This window comes from Bos indicus x Bos taurus, chromosome 20, assembly GCF_003369695.1.
Source record: "Bos indicus x Bos taurus breed Angus x Brahman F1 hybrid chromosome 20, Bos_hybrid_MaternalHap_v2.0, whole genome shotgun sequence".
NCBI classification, from domain to species: domain Eukaryota; kingdom Metazoa; phylum Chordata; class Mammalia; order Artiodactyla; family Bovidae; genus Bos; species Bos indicus x Bos taurus.
The window spans coordinates 37,723,689-37,742,504 of NC_040095.1; the positions used below are offsets into that span (position 1 = coordinate 37,723,689).

General features: G+C 40.1%; 1 protein-coding gene across 5 annotated transcripts in view; it reads left to right on the plus strand.

Moving 5' to 3' along the window:
- Window positions 1-349: 349 nt before the first annotated feature.
- Window positions 350-18,816, plus strand: part of RANBP3L (RAN binding protein 3 like) — a 55,009-nt gene continuing 36,542 nt past the window's right edge. For 4 of the 5 annotated variants that reach the window (XM_027519900.1, XM_027519904.1, XM_027519903.1 and 1 more), the window contains exon 1: window positions 350-933. In XM_027519900.1, the coding sequence (XP_027375701.1) occupies window positions 852-933 (82 nt within the window). In that variant the 5' untranslated portion in view covers window positions 350-851. The remainder of the gene's footprint in view (window positions 934-18,816) is intronic. The other variant, XM_027519901.1, reaches the window with a different exon arrangement.

Below are 18,816 nucleotides of genomic sequence, written 5' to 3' on the forward strand. Positions count from 1 at the left end.
AATTGCTTTGGCAGGTGGCTCTAAAGCTGCCCCTTTCTGAAGACTCAGAGGTGTTTACAGAAGTTAAAAGTTCTAGCAGTACATTTCCATGAGCTCATTAGCAGTTCTCTTAGATTTCACGTACACAAGTGAATAGCCATGCTGTAAAAACTCCTGCTTTAAGGTTTCCTTTTAATTACAAACAAAACAGCAGAAGTCAGATATGTGATTACTGCAACATCAGGGCATCTTTTCAGAATCCTGCTTTGGTCACTATCATTCAAAGCAACTCTAAATGCCATTTTCGCCTGCCTCTTTATGCTAATCAGCCTAGCCCACTCGGCTCCTCCTTCTTCCAGCCTCCCTTAAGAACTGTTCACTTTCAGCGGTCACGGAGGGAAACTCAGACCAGGCTTAGAAATCTCTTGATTTAACTCAGTAGCACTTTTTCTTTCCTTTGTGTATGGGTTAATCTGCAGTCATCTCTAAATACTCAGGACATTAGATTCACATCCACAGAAGGAGTCAATAATTGCAAAACTATAATCTGTTAGAAAAAGGGTTACTTCACAGGATTTTACACTGTAAGAGGGGAAGTTTCAATGTGCTTTGAAATAAAAGAAGAATTAGTTGTACTTTTAATCTTCATGTGTAGGAGAAGCTACAAGTTGGTAAATATTTATTTCAAGAATCATGACTAGGAAGCACTTGGAAATGTATTAGAGAAGTAAATGTTTTTCCAGGCAAGGACAGGATCTGCTTGTACCTCTGTAGTTCTGGGTAACGTGTGACACCGTTCTAGGTGACAGGCCAAGAGAAGGGATACCCTACTATCCTGGATCCACAGCCATACTGCCAGTACCCTGTCTACCATGCAAAGAAAAGGCAGTAGCCACCTGTTCAACAGTGTGCACACCTGTAGACTGAAGCTTCCTCAGGAGCAGCAACATCAAGGTGAGTCAGTCAAGCTAATGGGTGGTGTGTTTTGTGACCTCCTGTCCATTTGGATTCTTGGAAGGATGGTGGGCTGGGGAAGTACCTGTTGTGAAATGCTTTGCAATCTTTCATTTTTAAATTTTGAGAATAGACATAACAGTGACGCCTAAGGGTGAGTTTACTTGCATTCACTGTTGGTTTTTAAAGGGCTACAGAAGACCATAGAAAATGCCTAGTCCTTGGAGCTGTCATTCTGAAACTTATGTGGTTACATTTCTAGCCACTGTCATTTTTCTAGAGTATTCTGGATTTTGTGTAATTCAAAACACCTATCTAGGCAAGGCTGAATCATCTACAGGGGGAATTTGCTAAGAATGGCTTTAAGTTAGTCTGGACATTTTCCCTTGTCCGACCACTACTGGTACCCTTTTGGATTTAGAGCCCAATCTTGTCTAAATCTCTGGCTCATTCATTTATGGGCGAAAAAAATACATTCTTGGGTCTTTCCCTCTTATGGCTCTGGAACAAATGGAGACAGACAGGGGAAAGTGTCACATTTCACAAGATGGGCACTCATTCAGACTGAACTGTCTACCTTGCAGCCATTTTCACCATCAGTCTTAAAACTTCAGATCCACTGCTCAGCCAGCTGCATCAATTAGCAGCAGATGGTTGATATGAATAGACAGGATGATCCCTCAGTCCATTCCGTCAGGGACACCAGGGACAGTTGTAGAAAAGGCTGGATGTCATGGATGACATCACCCTCCAGATGTTAAGGATTTACCCCAGACATTTCTAACTTCTCAATACCCTCACAGGCAAACGGATCTGGCTACAAGCTCTTTCTTTTTCTACAGACACAGTTTTAGATTTCAGTAGCATGGAGTGTGTTGTCTGAAGGGCTGAAACTTCCCATTTGTAAGGTGGCATCTGTGTCCTAGCATTCATGTGAATGTGTCAAGCTACCTCCCTGCTTCAGTCTCTGGACTTCATGCTGTCCAAGGCTTAGCACAGGGTGGGTAGAAAATACTTCATATTAAGTGAAAATAGCAAAAAATTTTAAGACCCTTATGAACCATCATGACTTCCATAAATCATTTTGAACTAACTGCCTTAGAATGTAAAGTCCTAGGATGTGCCAGAGTTTAATCACAGCACTGTAAAATGGACTTGCTCCTCTATTAATGGACAATTCTAATTCATTTTAGGTTTTTTTGTTTGCTATTCATTTTGTTTGAAATGTTGAAAGCTACCTTCCACCTCTCACAATTGTTGATGTAATATTTACTACAGAAATCTTGCTAGGGGGAGCATAAAGGAGATGGTAAAAATCACCTACAAAAATTACCACCTAAACAGATGCTATTAACATTTTAATGTATGTCTTCTAGCCTCTCTTCTTTGCACATGTATAGATTATTCTTTTACTTAATTTTTAAAAGCAATATAGACTTATTTTGTACCTAAAGTTTGCAAACTATTTTTTAACTCAACAATTGAGTATGAACAAATTCCCATGTCATCATATATTCTTTTACAACCTTATTTTTAATAGTTGCATACTATTCCTTCACATGAATACAGGTAAATTCTTTCAGGTAATTCACTACTGCTGGATAGCTCAGTGATTTCTAATTTTTCACTATTACAAGAAACACTTGTTTAACATACACTAATGGATAAATTGTTGCTGAGATGAAATTATTCTTTCGGAAAACATCTCAGAAGTGGAATTTTGAAGTCAAATGATGTGCATATTTTTAAAGATTTTTTTTTGGAAGGGGATAAATGGCCTTCTATTCAGCAGTGTAGAGATATAGTCTCAGTAATACCGGGTATTAATTTCAAGTTGTTTTTTCCAATTTTGTAAGTGGAAAATAGGATCCCACTGTTGTCTTAATTTAAGGCAGTTTGTCTTGATGGTCTCTCCCTTACTGGCCATATCCAGAGCAGCCTGAAAATATCACTGTGATGACATACTTCCCAAAATATCAACAAGATTAGAAGTCTGGTCTATTTCTCAAACCAAAGGTTTTGCCTAGAATATTTTGAAAGCAACTATATTCTTCCACAACTGGGTCTCAAAATATCTGCCCACATAAACCACAATCCATAAAGTTGTGAAGCATGCTAGTTCAATTCAGACTGGCCATTGACTGCTACAAGAAATGTCCTCTAGAGATCTGAGTTGACACTTGGGCAGACACTGGGCAGAGTTTGCCTTCCAGTTATAGTTCTGGAGTTTATAAGCATTTATTCAGTGTAATGGTTCTGACTTTGCCATCAAGCTCTATTTGTACCTTGTTCTTAAGCAAAGTTCAGCAAAGGCCCAAGTAAGCAAGGCCATTTGTTTCAGAGTGAGGGCTGGCTGTGGATTTATTCACTGAGGTATTCTGAGTGAGTGGCTTTGGCCTATCCCAGCCAGACTAAGATTCCAGCATACAGATTAGGATTAATGGACCTTCAACTCTTCTGCAGCATGAACAGATTCAACACATATGCACTTTCCAATCCTCCATGCTAGAGGCTAAAGTTCTTTATGTTAAGTCTGAGGTATTTAATGCTTTCTACCTAGTCACTCACAAAACATGCTTTTTTCAGTGATCACATAAATAAAGTCACCTATTCTTCAGCAGTTATCTGGACAATGACTATGCAGAACGCTGTGCCAGATGCTGGGGAAGTATGCTGAAATAAGCTAACTAAGCCACGTGCTTTCCTGTCCACATAGACTTTATTTCCACTGCATGGAAACAGGTGCTATACTAGTCCAGAATGGAAGCCCAGAAAACTACTCTTTCTGCTGTCACTTCTTCTGAGATAGTTCAGATCCATCTGTCTGTAACATCCATCTGAGATCACATTTGTAGACATTAATTTATATGTCTATAAAGACTCAACACAACGTTCAGTACACATTACCTGTCCTAGAGGGAATAAGTTTTACAATGCTTTGAAGTTCACAGAGTAGCATCACAGACATTATTTAATTATACACACGTGTATATATATAAACATGTGTATACATGTATGTAATGTGTCTGTATACATGCAGGCATGTATGACTATGTGTGTGTACACATGTACGTATACATCTTATTGTACTGTTTCTCTGAAGAACCTTGACCAATATACTACTTCACCTGATTATTATGAGAATTAAATGAGATAATGTCTGTGAAAGACACTTTGTTAACCTCAAAGCATGTACATATATACATACTCTATGTGTACATGCTGTGCTGTGCTTAGTCGCTCAGTCATGTTCGACTCTTTGCGACTCCATGGACTATAGCCCGCTAAGCTCCTCTGTCCATGGGGGTTCTCCAGGCAAGAACACTGGACTGGGTTGCTGCCCTCTTCCAGAGGATCTTCCCAACCCAGGGATCGAACCCAGGTCTCCCACATTGCAGGCAGATTCTTTACTGTCTCAGCCACTGGGGAAGCCCCTATGTGTATATATGTGTGTGTATATTTGTATATGTATGTGTGTGTTGGTTGCTCAGTTGTGTCCAACTCTGAGACATCATAAACTGTAGCCCACAGTGCTCATCTGTCAATGGAATCCTCCAGACCAGAATACTGGGGTGGGTAGCCTTTCCCTTCTCCAGGGGATCTTCCTGACCCAAGGATTCCTGCATTGCAGGGTCTCCTGCATGGCAGGCAGGTTCTTTACTGAGCCATCAGGGAAGCCCCATCAATAAATTTGTATATAGATATAGATATAGATATAGATATAGATATAGATGGGCTTCTTGGTGACTCAGCTGGTAAAGAATCCTCCTGCAATGCGAAAGACCTGGGTTTGATCCCTGGGTTGGGAAGATACCCTGGAGAAGGGAAAAGCTACCCACTCCAGTATTTTGGCCTGGAGAATTCTATGGACTGTATAGTCCATGGGGTCGCAAAGAGCTGGACATGACTGAGCAACTTCCACTTTGTACTTTTGTAGATGTAGATACAGAAAGACACAGATATAGAGAGAGGGAGAGAGGTTATTTTTAAGGGACTGACTCACACGATTATGGAGGCTGGCAAGTCAAAAGTCTGTTGTGTGGGTCAGCAGGTTGGAGACCAATGTGAGGATCTAACCAATGTTTCAGTTGAAGTCCAAAGGTTGTCTGCTGGCAGAATCCCCTCTTTCCCAGGAGAGGTCAATCTTTTGTTTTAGTCAGGCTTTCAGCTGATTGGATGAGGCCCACCAAAATTATGGAGGGCAATCTACTTTACTCAAAGTTCACCAGTTTAAAAGTAAGTCTTGTTCAAAACACTCTCACAGAAACATCGGGAATAACGTCTGACCAACTATCTGGCATTGTGGTGCAGCCAAGTAGACCCAAAATTAACTACTACAGGAAAGCATCATTATCCTCATTTTTAAAGATGTGGAAACTGAGAATCTTCAAAGTCAAGTGATTTCTCCAAGGTCACCTGGTTATTAAAAGCTATGTTCAATGTACTGTTTGCTCTATGTCACTGTCTTATAAAATCCACAATTCCTAGTATTACAATATTAAGTTTTTTCATTGGTCCATATTAGAAAACCTCTGCAGATCCAAGAGGCATTGGAATACCTCCTGATTTTCTTTGTATGTTCTGATACCAATTTTTTGACACCAGCAGGGTGTCCTACAATTTAGTTCAATTCTAACATGACTCAGAGTTAGCAAAAACATCAAGAGTTAGGGGCTCAGTCTCACAAGACTGTTCCCCTTCAAATACTGGTTACAACTTTCAGGTGTCTCCAAGATACTTACATTTCTGCCTGGCCCACTACACATTCAAGGTCTCTCACAACCTCTCAGGTTTTAAAGTTTGCTAGAACAATTCTGGCACCCCACTCCAGTACTCTTGCCTGGAAAATCCCACGGACAAAGGAGCCTGGTGGGCTGCAGTCCATGGGGTCGCTAAGAGTCGGACACGACTGAGCAACTTCACTTTCAATTTTCACTTTCATGCATTGGAGAAGGAAATGGCAACCCACTCCAGTGTTCTTGCCTGGAGAATCCCAGGGACGGTGGAGCCTGATGAGCTGCTGTCTATGGGGTCACACAGAGTCGGACACGACTGAAGCGACTTAGTAGCAGCAGCAGAACAATGCACAGAACTCAGGAGAGCTCTATACTCATGATTGCCATGTTATTATAAAGGACACAAATGAACGGCCAAAAAAAAAAAAAACAACAACAACAACAACAAATGAATGGCCAAATGAAGAGATACCTCGGGCAAGGTTAGGAAAGTCCAGAGCACAGGAATCTGGACTCTCAAGAGTCTTCTCCAATATCACAGTTCAAAATACAGAGCACAGGAATGGGTGCACCACTCTCCCAGGACATCAGTAAGTTCAACGACCAGGAAGCTCCACTGAGCTTGGTGTCTGGAATTTTTATATAGGATTTCATAATGTGGGCATGGTTGATTACATTATTGATCATTATTAAACTCAGTCTCCAGAAGACCTCCATACATTTCTGTTTTTCTTTCACCAAAAAGGAACTTCAAATAGACAATTTTGTTCTATCTGCAAAGCCTTTAAAGTCACAGACTGGTATTAATAGAAACAAATATAGACCATTTAAAAATTATCAGAAAGGGGAAAACTCATATTCTATTCGTTTATCATGTTCAAACTCACACCCAGGACAGAAATCTTTTCCATAATAAGCCTTCCTAATAGATGGCACATATGTGAGGATTTGGAAAATAAATGTAGTCACTTAAACTTCATTTTTCCCACCAATACACATTAGGACGGCTATTATTAAAAAAAAGAAAAAACAGAAAACAATAGTGTGGTTAAGAGTGGAGAAATTAGAACCTTTATACTCTGTTGGTGGGAAAGTAAAATCATGCATCTGCTGTGGACAATAGTATGGTAGTTCCTTGAAATTTTAAAATAGAATTATCCTATGAGTCAGAAATTCTACTTCTGGGTATATACGTCAAAGATGGGAAAGCAGGGACTCAAACAGATACTTGCTCACACAATAGCCAAAAGGTATAGGCAGCCCATGTGTTCATCAACACATGAATGGATAAACAAAATACATACAGTGGATTATTCAGTTCAGTTCCTCAGTCATATCCAACTCTTTGCAACCCCATGGACTGTAGCATGCCAGGCCTTCCTGTCCATCACCAACTCCTGGACCTTACTCAATTTCATGTCCATCCAGACAGTGATACCATCCAACCATCTCATCCTCTGTCATCCCCTTCTCCTCCCACCGTCAATCTTTCCCAGCATCAGGGTCTTTCCCAATGAGTCAGTTCTTCACATCAGGTGGCCAAAGTATTGGCGTTTCAGCTTCAGCATCAGTCCTTCCAAAGAATATTCACAACTGATTTCCTTTAGGATGGACTGGTTGGATCTCCTTGCAGTCCAAGGGACTCTCAAGAGTCTCCTCCAACATCACAGTTCAAAAGCATCAAAGCTTTGGTGTTCAGCTTTCTTTATGGTCCAACTCTCACATCCATACGTGACTACTGGAAAAACCATTGCTTTGACTAGACAGCCCTTTGTTGGCAAAGTAATATCTCTGTTTTTTAATATGCTGTCCAGGTTGGCCATAGCTTTTCTTCCAAGGAGGAAGCATCTTTCAATTTCATGGCTGCAGTCACCATCTGCAGTGATTTTGGAGCCCCCAAAAATAGTCAGCCACTGTTTCCACTGTTTCCCTATCTATTTGCCATGAAGTCATGGGACTGGTTGCCATGATCTTAGTTTTCTGAATGTTGAGCTTTAAGCCAACTTTTTCACTCTCCTCTTTCACTTTCATCAAGAGGTTCTTTAGTTCTTCTTTGCTTTCTGCATAAGGATGGTATCGTCTGTGTATCTGATGTTATTGATATTTCTCCTGGTAATCTTGATTCCAGCTTGTGCTTCTTCAGTCCAGCATTTCGCATGATGTACTCTGTATATAAGTTAAGTGAGCAGGATCACAATATATAGGCTTGACGTATTCCTTTTCCTATTTGGAACCAGTCTGTTGTTCCACGTCCAGTTCTAACTGTTGCTTGTTGACCTGCATACAGATTTCTCAGGAGGCACATAAGGTGGTCTAGTATTCCCATCTCTTGAAGAATTTTCCACTGCTTGTGATCCACACAGTCAAAGGCTTTGGCATAGTCAATAAAGCAGAAGTGGATGTTTTTCTGGAACTCTCTTGCTTTTTCAATGATCCAACTGATGTTGGCAATTTGATCTCTGGTTCTTCTGCCTTTTCTAAATCCAGCTTGAACATCTGGAAGTTCATGGTTCACATACTGTAGAAGCCTGCTTGGAGAATTTTGAGCATTACTTTGCTAGCATGTGAGATGAGTGCAACTGTGCGGTAGTTTGAGTATTCTTTGGCATTGCCTTTCTTTGGGATTGGAATGAAAATGGGTATATATGTCATTTCTTTTCCAGTCCTATGGCCACTGCTGAGTTTTCCAAATTTGCTGGCATATTGAGTACAGCACTTTCACAGCATTATCTTTTAGGATTTGAAATAGCTCAACTTGAATTCCATCACCTCCCCTCGCTTTGTTCATTGTGAGGCTTCCTAAGGCCCATTTGACTTCACATTCCAGGATGTCTGGCTCTAGTCCAGTGATCACAATGTCATGATTATCTGGGTCATGAAGATCTTTTTTGTATCATTCTTCTGTGTATTGTTGCCACCTTTTCCTAATATCTTCTGCTTCTGTTAGGTCCATACAGTTTCTGTCCTTTATTGTGTCCATTTTTGCATGAAATGTTCCCTTGTTATCTCTAATTTTCTTGAAGAGATCTCTAGTCTTTCCCATTCTGTTGTTTTCCTCTATTTCTTTGCAGTGATCACTGAGAAAGGCTTTCTTATCTGTCCTTGCTATTCTTTGGAACTCTGCATTCAAATGGGCATATCTTTCCTTTTCTCCCTTGCCTTCGCTTCTCTTCTTTTCTCAGCTATTTGTAAGGCCTCCTCAGAAAACTACTTTGCCTTTTTACATTTCTTTTTTTGGGGGGATGGTCTTCATCACTGCCTCCTGTACAATGTCATGAACCTCTGTTCATAGTTCTTCAGGCATTCCATCAGATCTAATCCCTTGAATCTATTTGTCACTTCCACTGTATAATCATAAGGGATTTGATTTAGGTCATACCTGAGTGGTCTAGTGGTTTTCCCTACTTTCTTCAATTTAAGTCTGAATTTGGCAATAAGGAGTTCATGATCTGAGCCACAGTCAGCTCCCGGTCTTGTTTTTGCTGACTGTATAGAGCTTCTCCATCTTTGGCTGCAAATAATATAATCAATCCGATTTTGGTGTTGACCATCTGGTGATGTCCATGTGTAGAGTCTTCTCGTGTTGTTGGATTATTGTGGATTATTATTGTTATTGTGGATTATTATATAATGTCGTGGACTATTATTCAGACTGAAAAAGGAAGCAAATTCTGATACTTGCTACAACATAGATTATTCTTGAGGATATTATGCTAAGTGAAATAAGCCAGTCACAAAAAGACAAATACTGTATGATTCCACTAATATGAGATTTGTAGAGTTTTTTAAATTCATAAAGACATAAAGTAGAATAGGAATTGCCAGAGGCTTAGGCAGTGGCAGGAGGACGGGTTAGTGGGAAGTCACTGAACTGAACTGATCATCATTAAGGACAGTCTCAGCTTTGCAAGGTGAAAGAATTCTGGAGATCGTTTATACAACAATGTGAAAAAAGTTAAAACTACTGCACTGTATACTTAAAACCAGTTAAGATGGTACATTTTATGGTATGTGTATTTTACCACAATTTTTTTTAAAAACTATGACTTTTCAAAGCCATCCCTAATTACATTTCTGAAGTTAGACTTAAAAAAAAAAAGCAAGTAAAAATAAACAAACGAAAAAAACCAACTCATTTTTCTACTTCTAAAACCAAAGTTCGGGGGAAATATTCCACTTCCCAAAAGTTATTTCTTTGAAAATATTAATACAGCTAATAAAATCCTAACTAGATTTACCAATAAAAAAGAGACAAAAACATATCGGGAATGATATGGAGTGTCCTTATAGGTCCTTCAAATATTAGAAGGATAATAAGGGAATATTATAAACAACACCGTGCCAAAAAGATGCAGAAAAAACATAATCAAAATTCAACATCATGTAAAAATTTTAAAAGGATTTGGAATGGAAAGGAACTTTCTCAACCAAATAAAGAACTTTACAAAAACCAACAGCTAACATCATACTTTTAAGAGAAAGGCTGAACACCTTCCTGCTAAGACCAGAAGAAAACAAAGATACCCATTGTAATCCCTACTACTCAGCATCATACTGAAGGTCCTAGAGAGTGTACTAAGCTAAAAAGAAAACAAAGGCTTACATATTGGAAAGAAAGAGATAAAACATTTTTTATTCACAGACAAGTGATAGTCCATGTAGAAAAAATCCTTGGGAATCTACCTCTACCCCCCAAAATACTAGAATAAATGACTTCATGAGGTCACAGGATAACAGGATAAAAGTCAGTATTTCTATATATTAGCCAAGAATAATTGGCTAAAAAAGGAATAATTGGCTAAACCTTAGTTGCAAAGAGATGAAATTGCAGATAAAGATTTGTGCATGTGTGTTTTTATAAGCCGAGAATGGATGAGACATATGCCAGTGCCACAGACTATAAGACCACAAGACCAACTTTGTTATAGGGACCTTCATTCTCAATCTTTGGCATTATGTGCCATTTTTCTTTTTGAAAATTGAGTAAGCTAAAATTAATTAGTAGAAGTGATTGTTTTGATACTGTGGTGAAACAAAATGGGTTTAGAGGGATTTGTGGAAAACAAACTTAAAGATCAGGAAAGAAAAAGAGAAAACAAATTTTACCCAAAAAAGACCATAATAGATGCAGCAAACTTCTTTCTATAATTGTGAACACTTCTCACGTTTTAAGGCTGAAGCTCAAGATGTAGTTCGTTACCTTGCTTGCATGACTCCACTTATATGAGGTACCTAGTGTAGTCAGATCCACAGAATCAGAAAGTAGAACAGTGGTTACCAAAGGCTGGTGGGGGCACTGGAATGGGGACTTTGCGTTTAACAGATATGGAATCTCAATTTGGGGTGCTGAAAAATTTCTTGAGATGTATGGTGGTGATAATAATATATTTTGAAAATACCTAATGCCACCGAACTGTATTTAAAATGACTAAGATGGTAAAATTTATGCTATGTATATTTTCCCACCATAAAAATGCTTTAAAAAAAGATGTCACATAATTATAATATTTCGTCTGATCCTTTTGTCTTGACTTGTCATAATAGCTCAATGATCATAAAAGCTTGAAGGAAAGAAAATGAATACATGTAAAGGATTGTTCTCAGTTTTGTTTTTTTTTTTTTTTAAGACTTTTGCAAATCATATTCATTTGAAAAGTGGGAGGTTTTTCTCCTGTGATCTTCTTTAGCACGAGGATCAAATGTTTCTGGGAAGGTTTACAAATTGCTACCTGGCCTTGACTTCTCTCAAACTTGTTCTGATACAGTACAGTGAGACCTTGAGTGCTGAACCACCCACAGGCAGCCCAGTATCCCTGCTCCATTTCTGTGCCCGAGGGGTCACAGGGCACTTCAGTTCTCACCAGCGGAAGGTGAAGGTGAATGCTGACCTCGGGGGATGCTTCTGCCAGTTCCCAGGAGGAGAATGGGGTCGGGGACTTCCAGGTTTGTGAGCAGGCTGGCAGCTCTGCTCCTTTCTTCTTGTTAGGCCTCCGAGGTCTTGTTCTCAGTGGAATAAGATCCATTTATTCCTGTGAAACGGGAAACAACGAGCCTTTTCTCCTGCTAGCTCAAAGGCTCAGGGCAAAGAGACGTACGTTTAAGGAAAAGACTTTGGGAATTGTAAGAAGTAGCAGTCAAGCCTCTCTATCCAGTCTTAGAGTCCATGGGGGAATTTAAAAATAGGGTGCTTCTGTACTGAAAAGGAACAGCTTCAGTTTATCTAGATTCAATCTATGCAGTGGCATTTCAGCCATGTTGACTATTAGTAGTCTTTGTAAAGAGTGATTTAATTACTACTAATATGATATTTTGTGTCAAAATCACCTATTCAATTTTAGCAGTGCAGAGAACACTAGAGAATTACTTAAAATTAACAGACACCATTTTAAACCTGTATAGTATTGATCTTCAATGTGGCATGAAACCCAGATTATATTTCCATTCCCTCCTTCCTCAGTAAAATGGAGAGACCCACTTCTAACATATGGAAGCATTTTCACACTGCAAGTTATTCTGAGGGGAAAATATGTGATTTATAAATGCTGTCAAATGCAATATGTATTTCCAAATGGCACTGAGTGGACTAGGAACACTGCAGGACACATTCTGCATCTTTATTACCCCAAGGGCAAAAAGGAAGGAAGGGTGGAGAGGAAGAGCCAGCAGCCCTTTCCGGCCTTGTCAATCCAGAGGGCGCACATTTGCTGCTGACAAACATATTCACGTCATTGAAGATGACAGGTAACCTGATCACAAAAGCTTACTTAGTCTATATTCTCTATGTAATATTTATAGATAAAATAACACCTTCAAATTATGGAGAACTTGGGTATGTTTTGCCAAAAGTAATGTATTCTTCTGAGTCATTTTTGCCAGTGGCTGAAAATAAAGTATTGACATGGAGGTTTTAAATTGCTAGGCTTACCATGCCATTTGCCTGCCCATATTCTCGAACAAACCTTTTAAAAGTCAGAATACAAACAGAAAATGGTAAGAGTAAGTGAAGCATCTTGCATGTTTACAGATGGCAAAACAGAAGTGCAGGAAGATACACATAGTCTGGGATGATAGATCGACCTGTCGCATAAAGACCACAGAAGCAGGAGGGCTACTGCAGCCCAGGTACATCACAGCATCAGAAGGAAAACTGTGAAGCAGACATTTAACTAAGCCAAGAGGGAGCCTTCCTTAGAGGAAAAACCGTGAGGTTTGGAGTCGGCTCTCATGTATTTTGGGGCTTCCTGGGTGATGCTAGTAGTAAAGAACTTGCCTGCCAGTGCAGGAGACATAAGAGACCCAAGTTCAATCCCTGGGTCAGAAAGATTCCCTGGAAGAAGGCATGGCAACCCACTCCAGTATTCTTGCCTGGAGAAGTCCATGGACAGAGGACCCTGTGGGCTACAGTCCATAGGGTTGCAAAGAGTCGGACACGACTGAAGTGGCTTAGCACGCACACACACTCATGTGTTTTAGTCTAAGATTTCTGAGTACTAGCTGTGTGACCTTGTGTACATTTTGTAATTCTGAAACCTTAGTTCTCTCATGATCCAAGGGTCTAATAACTTACCTCTTGAGGGTTGTATCATGAAAGAGCTGCAGTTTACTGAGCATTTCTCACATGCCAGGTACTGGGCTTAGCATTTTACCTACATTACCTCATTTAATCCTTACAACTTTGTCAAGTCTTACTATCCCTATTTAATTACAGATGAGTAAATTTGGGCTCAGAGGGTCAAATGACCTGCCTTAGCTCACACAGTTAGTTAAGGAGATGGAAATTTAATTCAGTCTGGTTTTTGGCAAAGTTTAGGTTTTTAAAATACACTTCCTGCCACCAGAAGTCATTTACTTAGTCACCAAAGATTAATATACTTAAAAATGTTTTTTAACAGGTGAAGTGTGATGCAAACATACATTTTCACATTACACATATGCATAAAAGAAGCACCATGGGAAATCAGCAAGGTCTAACTTTTAGGTCATGTAAAGCTAAATATTTCAAAAGGCAAAAGGTTAAAAAATAGTCATGATATGCAAAAGCATGCCATATGGTACTGTTTTAAGAAGAAAGAAAAAGAAATAATTCAAAGAGTCATATTTTGACAGTGAAACAATAGTAAAATTTAATGGAGTATGCTGTGTAGGCTGTTGAAAACATCTGTTGGAAAACAAGAAGGTCTTCGTGCAACCATTCAACTCACTGATCACTCCCCAGTATAAAGCACACTGCACATGACGACCATGTCTTTTGGGATCCATTACAGAACCCTCAAAAATGTAAAGCCAGTTTCCTCCGTCATCACTGTATTTTGATCAACAGTGATATTGCCAGATGCTCTGTATCAAATGACCTAATGAATGTTCTCTGTTTTGTAAAATCTGTGAACTTCCATATTTATAATGACATTATGCATGCATGCTCAGTTGTGTCCAAGTCTTTGTGACCCAATGGACTATAACCTGCCAGGATCCTCTGTCCAGGCAAGAATTCTGGAGTGGTTTGCCATTTCCTTCTCCAGGGGATCTTCCCGACCCAGGAATGGGTCTTGTGTCTCCCACATCTTCTGCACTGCAGATGGATCCTTTACCAGGGAAGCCTTATAATGACAATAGTGAAGTAAATGATTTTAAGAAATGAGAATTTGCCTTCAACTGAATTGTTTCTGCTGCAAATCTCCATATTCTAAAATGCAAATGAAACCAAGTTGCTGGCCATAGCCCACTGTCACATATAACTGGATTATAAACTAAGCAGAATGATTTGGTGTTGAGGTTGGGGTGAGGTGTTTAAGGGCCTTGGGCCTACCTCCAGAAGGGTAGTAAGGTCTCTGTGTGATACAATCTCTGGTTCTTTTTGGTTCTGGCTCATATCAGATACTTTATTTTTATGTCTTGGTTTTTCAAAACCGATCTGTGTCTATATTTAGACCAACATACAAACCAGGCAACAGGAGAATGGGGCAGCAGAGGATGAGATGGTTAGATAGCACCACCAACACAGTGGACATGAGTTTGAACAAACTCCGGGAGATAGTGAAGGACAGGAAAGCCTAGCGTGCTGCAGTCCATGGGGTCGCAAAAAGTCAAACATGACTTAGTGACTGAACAACGGCAACAACACAAACCAGTGGAGAAAAGAGTCTAAAGTCTTTGGAATCTACAATGAATGAATCTCTTGAAGATTAGCAGCATAAAAGCAGATGAATTCAGAAAGTGGGATGGATTTGACAAAGTTCTTGGTGGTAATGGTTGTTTTCAGTGGGTTGAGAGAGAGTTTTCTCATCTTCTTCTCCAATGTCCTTTTTAGAATGCCCCATTCTGAAAACGAGTCATTCATCAGCGTGGTATTGATGAGAAAAAGAATAGCTTCCTTTGTTTTATTCCTTTTTCTCAAGTGTGTGCTCACAATGAATCAAAAAGTGTTAGATTTCTTAGAGCAGGCAGTTTATAACTCCATTTCCAACAAAAATCTAGAATAGTTCAAAAAATTCACAACTGGGTTGAAAAGAGCCAGTATTTTCTCCTTTTACTTGATATAATAATATACTCAGATGTTTAGTCATGTCTGACTCTTTGTGACCCATAGACTGTAGCCTGCCAGGCTCCTCTGTTGATGGATTCTCCAGGCAAGAATATTGGAGTAGGTAGCCATTTCCTTCTAAAGAGGATCTTCCATACCCAGGGATCAAACCTGGGTTTCCTGCATTGCAGGTGGATTCTTTACCAACTGAGCCACCAGGGAAGCTCCCTTTTACTTCACATACTGTATTTATTACAACATGCTTGCATTCATAGTACACAATTGATTATAACTTTAGCAGGGACGACCAGGCTGGAATTGTTTCAATAGCATCCGTTTCTCTTGCATCTCAAGTTGAGCTGGTGCTTTGTGAGGTTTGGCTTGGCAATTTCGGGTATGAACCGCCTGTTTCCCTCTGGGGTCCTGATTATTTTACCTTCAAGTCAGTCAGTACAAAGCATCTGATAAAGAAGAATCAAGAGTGTCCTATCATAGTTAACAATGACTGTGGCTTTACCATCCCCTTTTGTAAAGACATATTTTAAAAAATATTTTGCTAGGTAATTTGTTATTCAGTTCATGGCTTTTGCATTTTTACAGAGTTCCTCCGTAGATAGCTAGAGGTAAGTACAGAATGTCTCATGACAAAGTTTCATTGTGAATTGGCACAGATTCCTTTTTCTTTTGGGGCTGTAAGTTGTCATTTGTTCAAACTATCTTATAATAATTTATTTAATATTTATAGATTTGAAGCTTTTTTAAAATCAAGATTGTGATTCAGACGTTCTACACCTCTTTTTTTTGAGGTTCCATACAGAGATTAAGATCACCTGCCGTAGTTTATCTTTATTCTACAAGATATTTTTATAGTTGAGACTTTAGATGTTTTAAATTCCTGTTGAAAAATCTTTGACAAAATGATTTTAATGTAGTTTACCCTTATGGCAGAAAGTGAAGAGGAACTCAAAAGCCTCTTGATGAAGGTGAAAGTGGAGAGTGAAAAAGTTGGCTTAAAGCTCAACATTCAGAAAACGAAGATCATGGCATCCGGTCCCATCACTTCATGGGAAATAGATGGGGAAACAGTGGAAACAGTGTCAGACTTTATTTTTGGGGGCTCCAAAATCACTGCAGATGGTGACTGCCGCCATGAAATTAAAAGACACTTACTCCTTGGAAGGAAAGTTATGACCAACCTAGATAGCATATTCAAAAGCAGAGACATTACTTTGCCAACAAAGGTTCATCTAGTCAAGGCTATGGTTTTTCCTGTAGTCATGTATGGATGTGAGAGTTGGACTGTGAAGAAGGCTGAGCGCCAAAGAATTGATGCTTTTGAACTGTGGTGTTGGAGAAGACTCTTGAGAGTCCCTTGGACTGCAAGGAGATCTAACCAGTCCATTCTAAAGGAGATCAGCCCTGGGGTTTCTTTGGAGGGAATGATGCTAAAGCTGAAACTCCAGTACTTTGGCCACTTCATGCAAAGAGTTGACTCACTGGAAAAGACTCTGATGCTGGGAGGGACTGGGGGCAAGAGAAGAAGGGGACGACAGGATGAGATGGCTGGATGGCATCACTGACTCGATGGACATGAGTCTGGGTGAACTCTGGGAGTTGGTGATGGACAGGGAGGCCTGGCGTGCTGCGATTCATGGGGTCGCGAAGAGTCGGACATGACTGAGCGACTGATCTGATCTGATGCTTTCAGGCTAAATTTTTTCTTTGCAGAAATAAGCATTTTAACATTTGGGACATTTAATAAACCCAAGCCAAAATATTTTCTAAACAAAAATTTCCTTTACTCAGATTTCAGACATATTATTAAAACAGAAGAGAGAAAATGCATCAGAGAGGAAATCATTCATTGTTTCAAGCGAATATCTGAATGACTGATTTCAATATCCTAACTACAGACATTTCTTTTTAGGTCTTCAGAGTAGCCCTTGACTTCATCTTACACTGAATCAAAATAATCATAGTATGTGGTTTGAGTAGTAATTATTTTCTCATTCATTGTCAGGTTATTCAAAATGTCTGGAGCTTTAGTCACTAAACCTCTTGTAGGACTTGTAGACTCCCAAGAGTCTCCACTTCCATCTTCCTAAATTTGGTCTCAGTGGGCATACACCTAGAGGTGCTCAAGAGGACTTTTCTTCAAACATGAGCACAAACCAGCTGTGGATTTTGTAAAAATGCAGATTCTGAGGCAGTAGGTCTGGAATGGGGCCCAAGAGCCTGCATTTCTAACAAGTCCCCGGCCAATGTTGCTGTCTGTATGGCCCACACTGTGACGAGCAAGGACCTCTAAAACTATCAATGGACCACGACCATGGCCTAAATTCTGAAACTTCCTGATATTAAAAAAAAACAATTGGAGTGCAACAAGGAGAAGTGAGAAGAAAACCAGGGATAAGAATAAGGTGATAAGAGAAAGGAAAAGGAAAGAACTTTGAGGAACAATGAGAAAATTTCCCCAGAGCTAACAGGGTAGCTAGGTGACGGCGGTGTCATAGGACTGGAGGGGAGGAGGGCAGAGAAGCTAACCTTGAGTGTCTTCTGTGCAATCTGTGCTCTGACATATTACCATATGTTTAGGCATGCCTGTATACATATGGATGTATACACTTGGGTATGTGTAGGTGGTTTAGTCGCTCAGTCATGTCTGACTCTTGCGACTTCACAGACTGTAGTCTGCCAGGCTCCTCTGTTCATGGGATTTCCCAGGCAAAAATACTGGAGTGGGTTGCCATTTCCTTCTCCCAGGGATCCTCCCAACCTAGGGATCTAATCCGAATCTCCTGCTTTGCAGGCGGATTCTTTACTGACTGAGCCACCAGGGAAGCAGATATGTGTAGAGATGTGTGTGTATATGGCAGATGGATGGACAGAAATTCTGCCTTGCTCCAAAAAGGTTTGAAGAAGCTGTTCCAGGTAGTCACACAGGCACACATTGCTTCACTCTTCATTCATAACAACCCTTTGAAAATATATACCAAGAGAGATGAGAGAGCTAAGCCGTGTGAAAGTGAAGTCGTTCAGTCATGTCCAACTCTTTGCGACCCCATGGACTGTAGCCTACCAGGCTCCTCCACCCATGGGATTTTCAAGGCAAGAGCACTGGAGTGGGTTGCCATTTTCTTCTCCAGGGGACCTTCCCGACCCAGGGATCGAACCCTGGTCTTCTGCATTGTAGGCAGACGCTTTTACCATCTGAGCCACCAGGGAAGTCCTTTTTTTTAAAGCACATCTCTAGGATTATCTGACTTCATAACTCCAAAATCCATGCTTTGAGCAGTTGAGAGAGCCAGACATGAGTAAAAGAGAAGAAGACAGTGACATAAAAGATAGTACTGGAGCTTGGGGTGAGACTGTGCACAGGAGAAGAAATGAGAAAAGAGGATGTGGCAGAGACACATGGGAAGATCCAGGAAGAAAAGGAGAGGAAAATGCAGGGCCCCAGTCCAAGTGGATAATTCCCCTAGTAGCAATTAGTGGCGACCTATTTGGCAATGCCCAGTCCTCCCAGGGGTATTGTTGCCACTGTCTTTCCTGCCAAGATTGTTTCCACAACCTTTTCGGCCCTAGTTGCATTAGCCTGGTTCTATTGGCACCCCACTCCAGTACTCT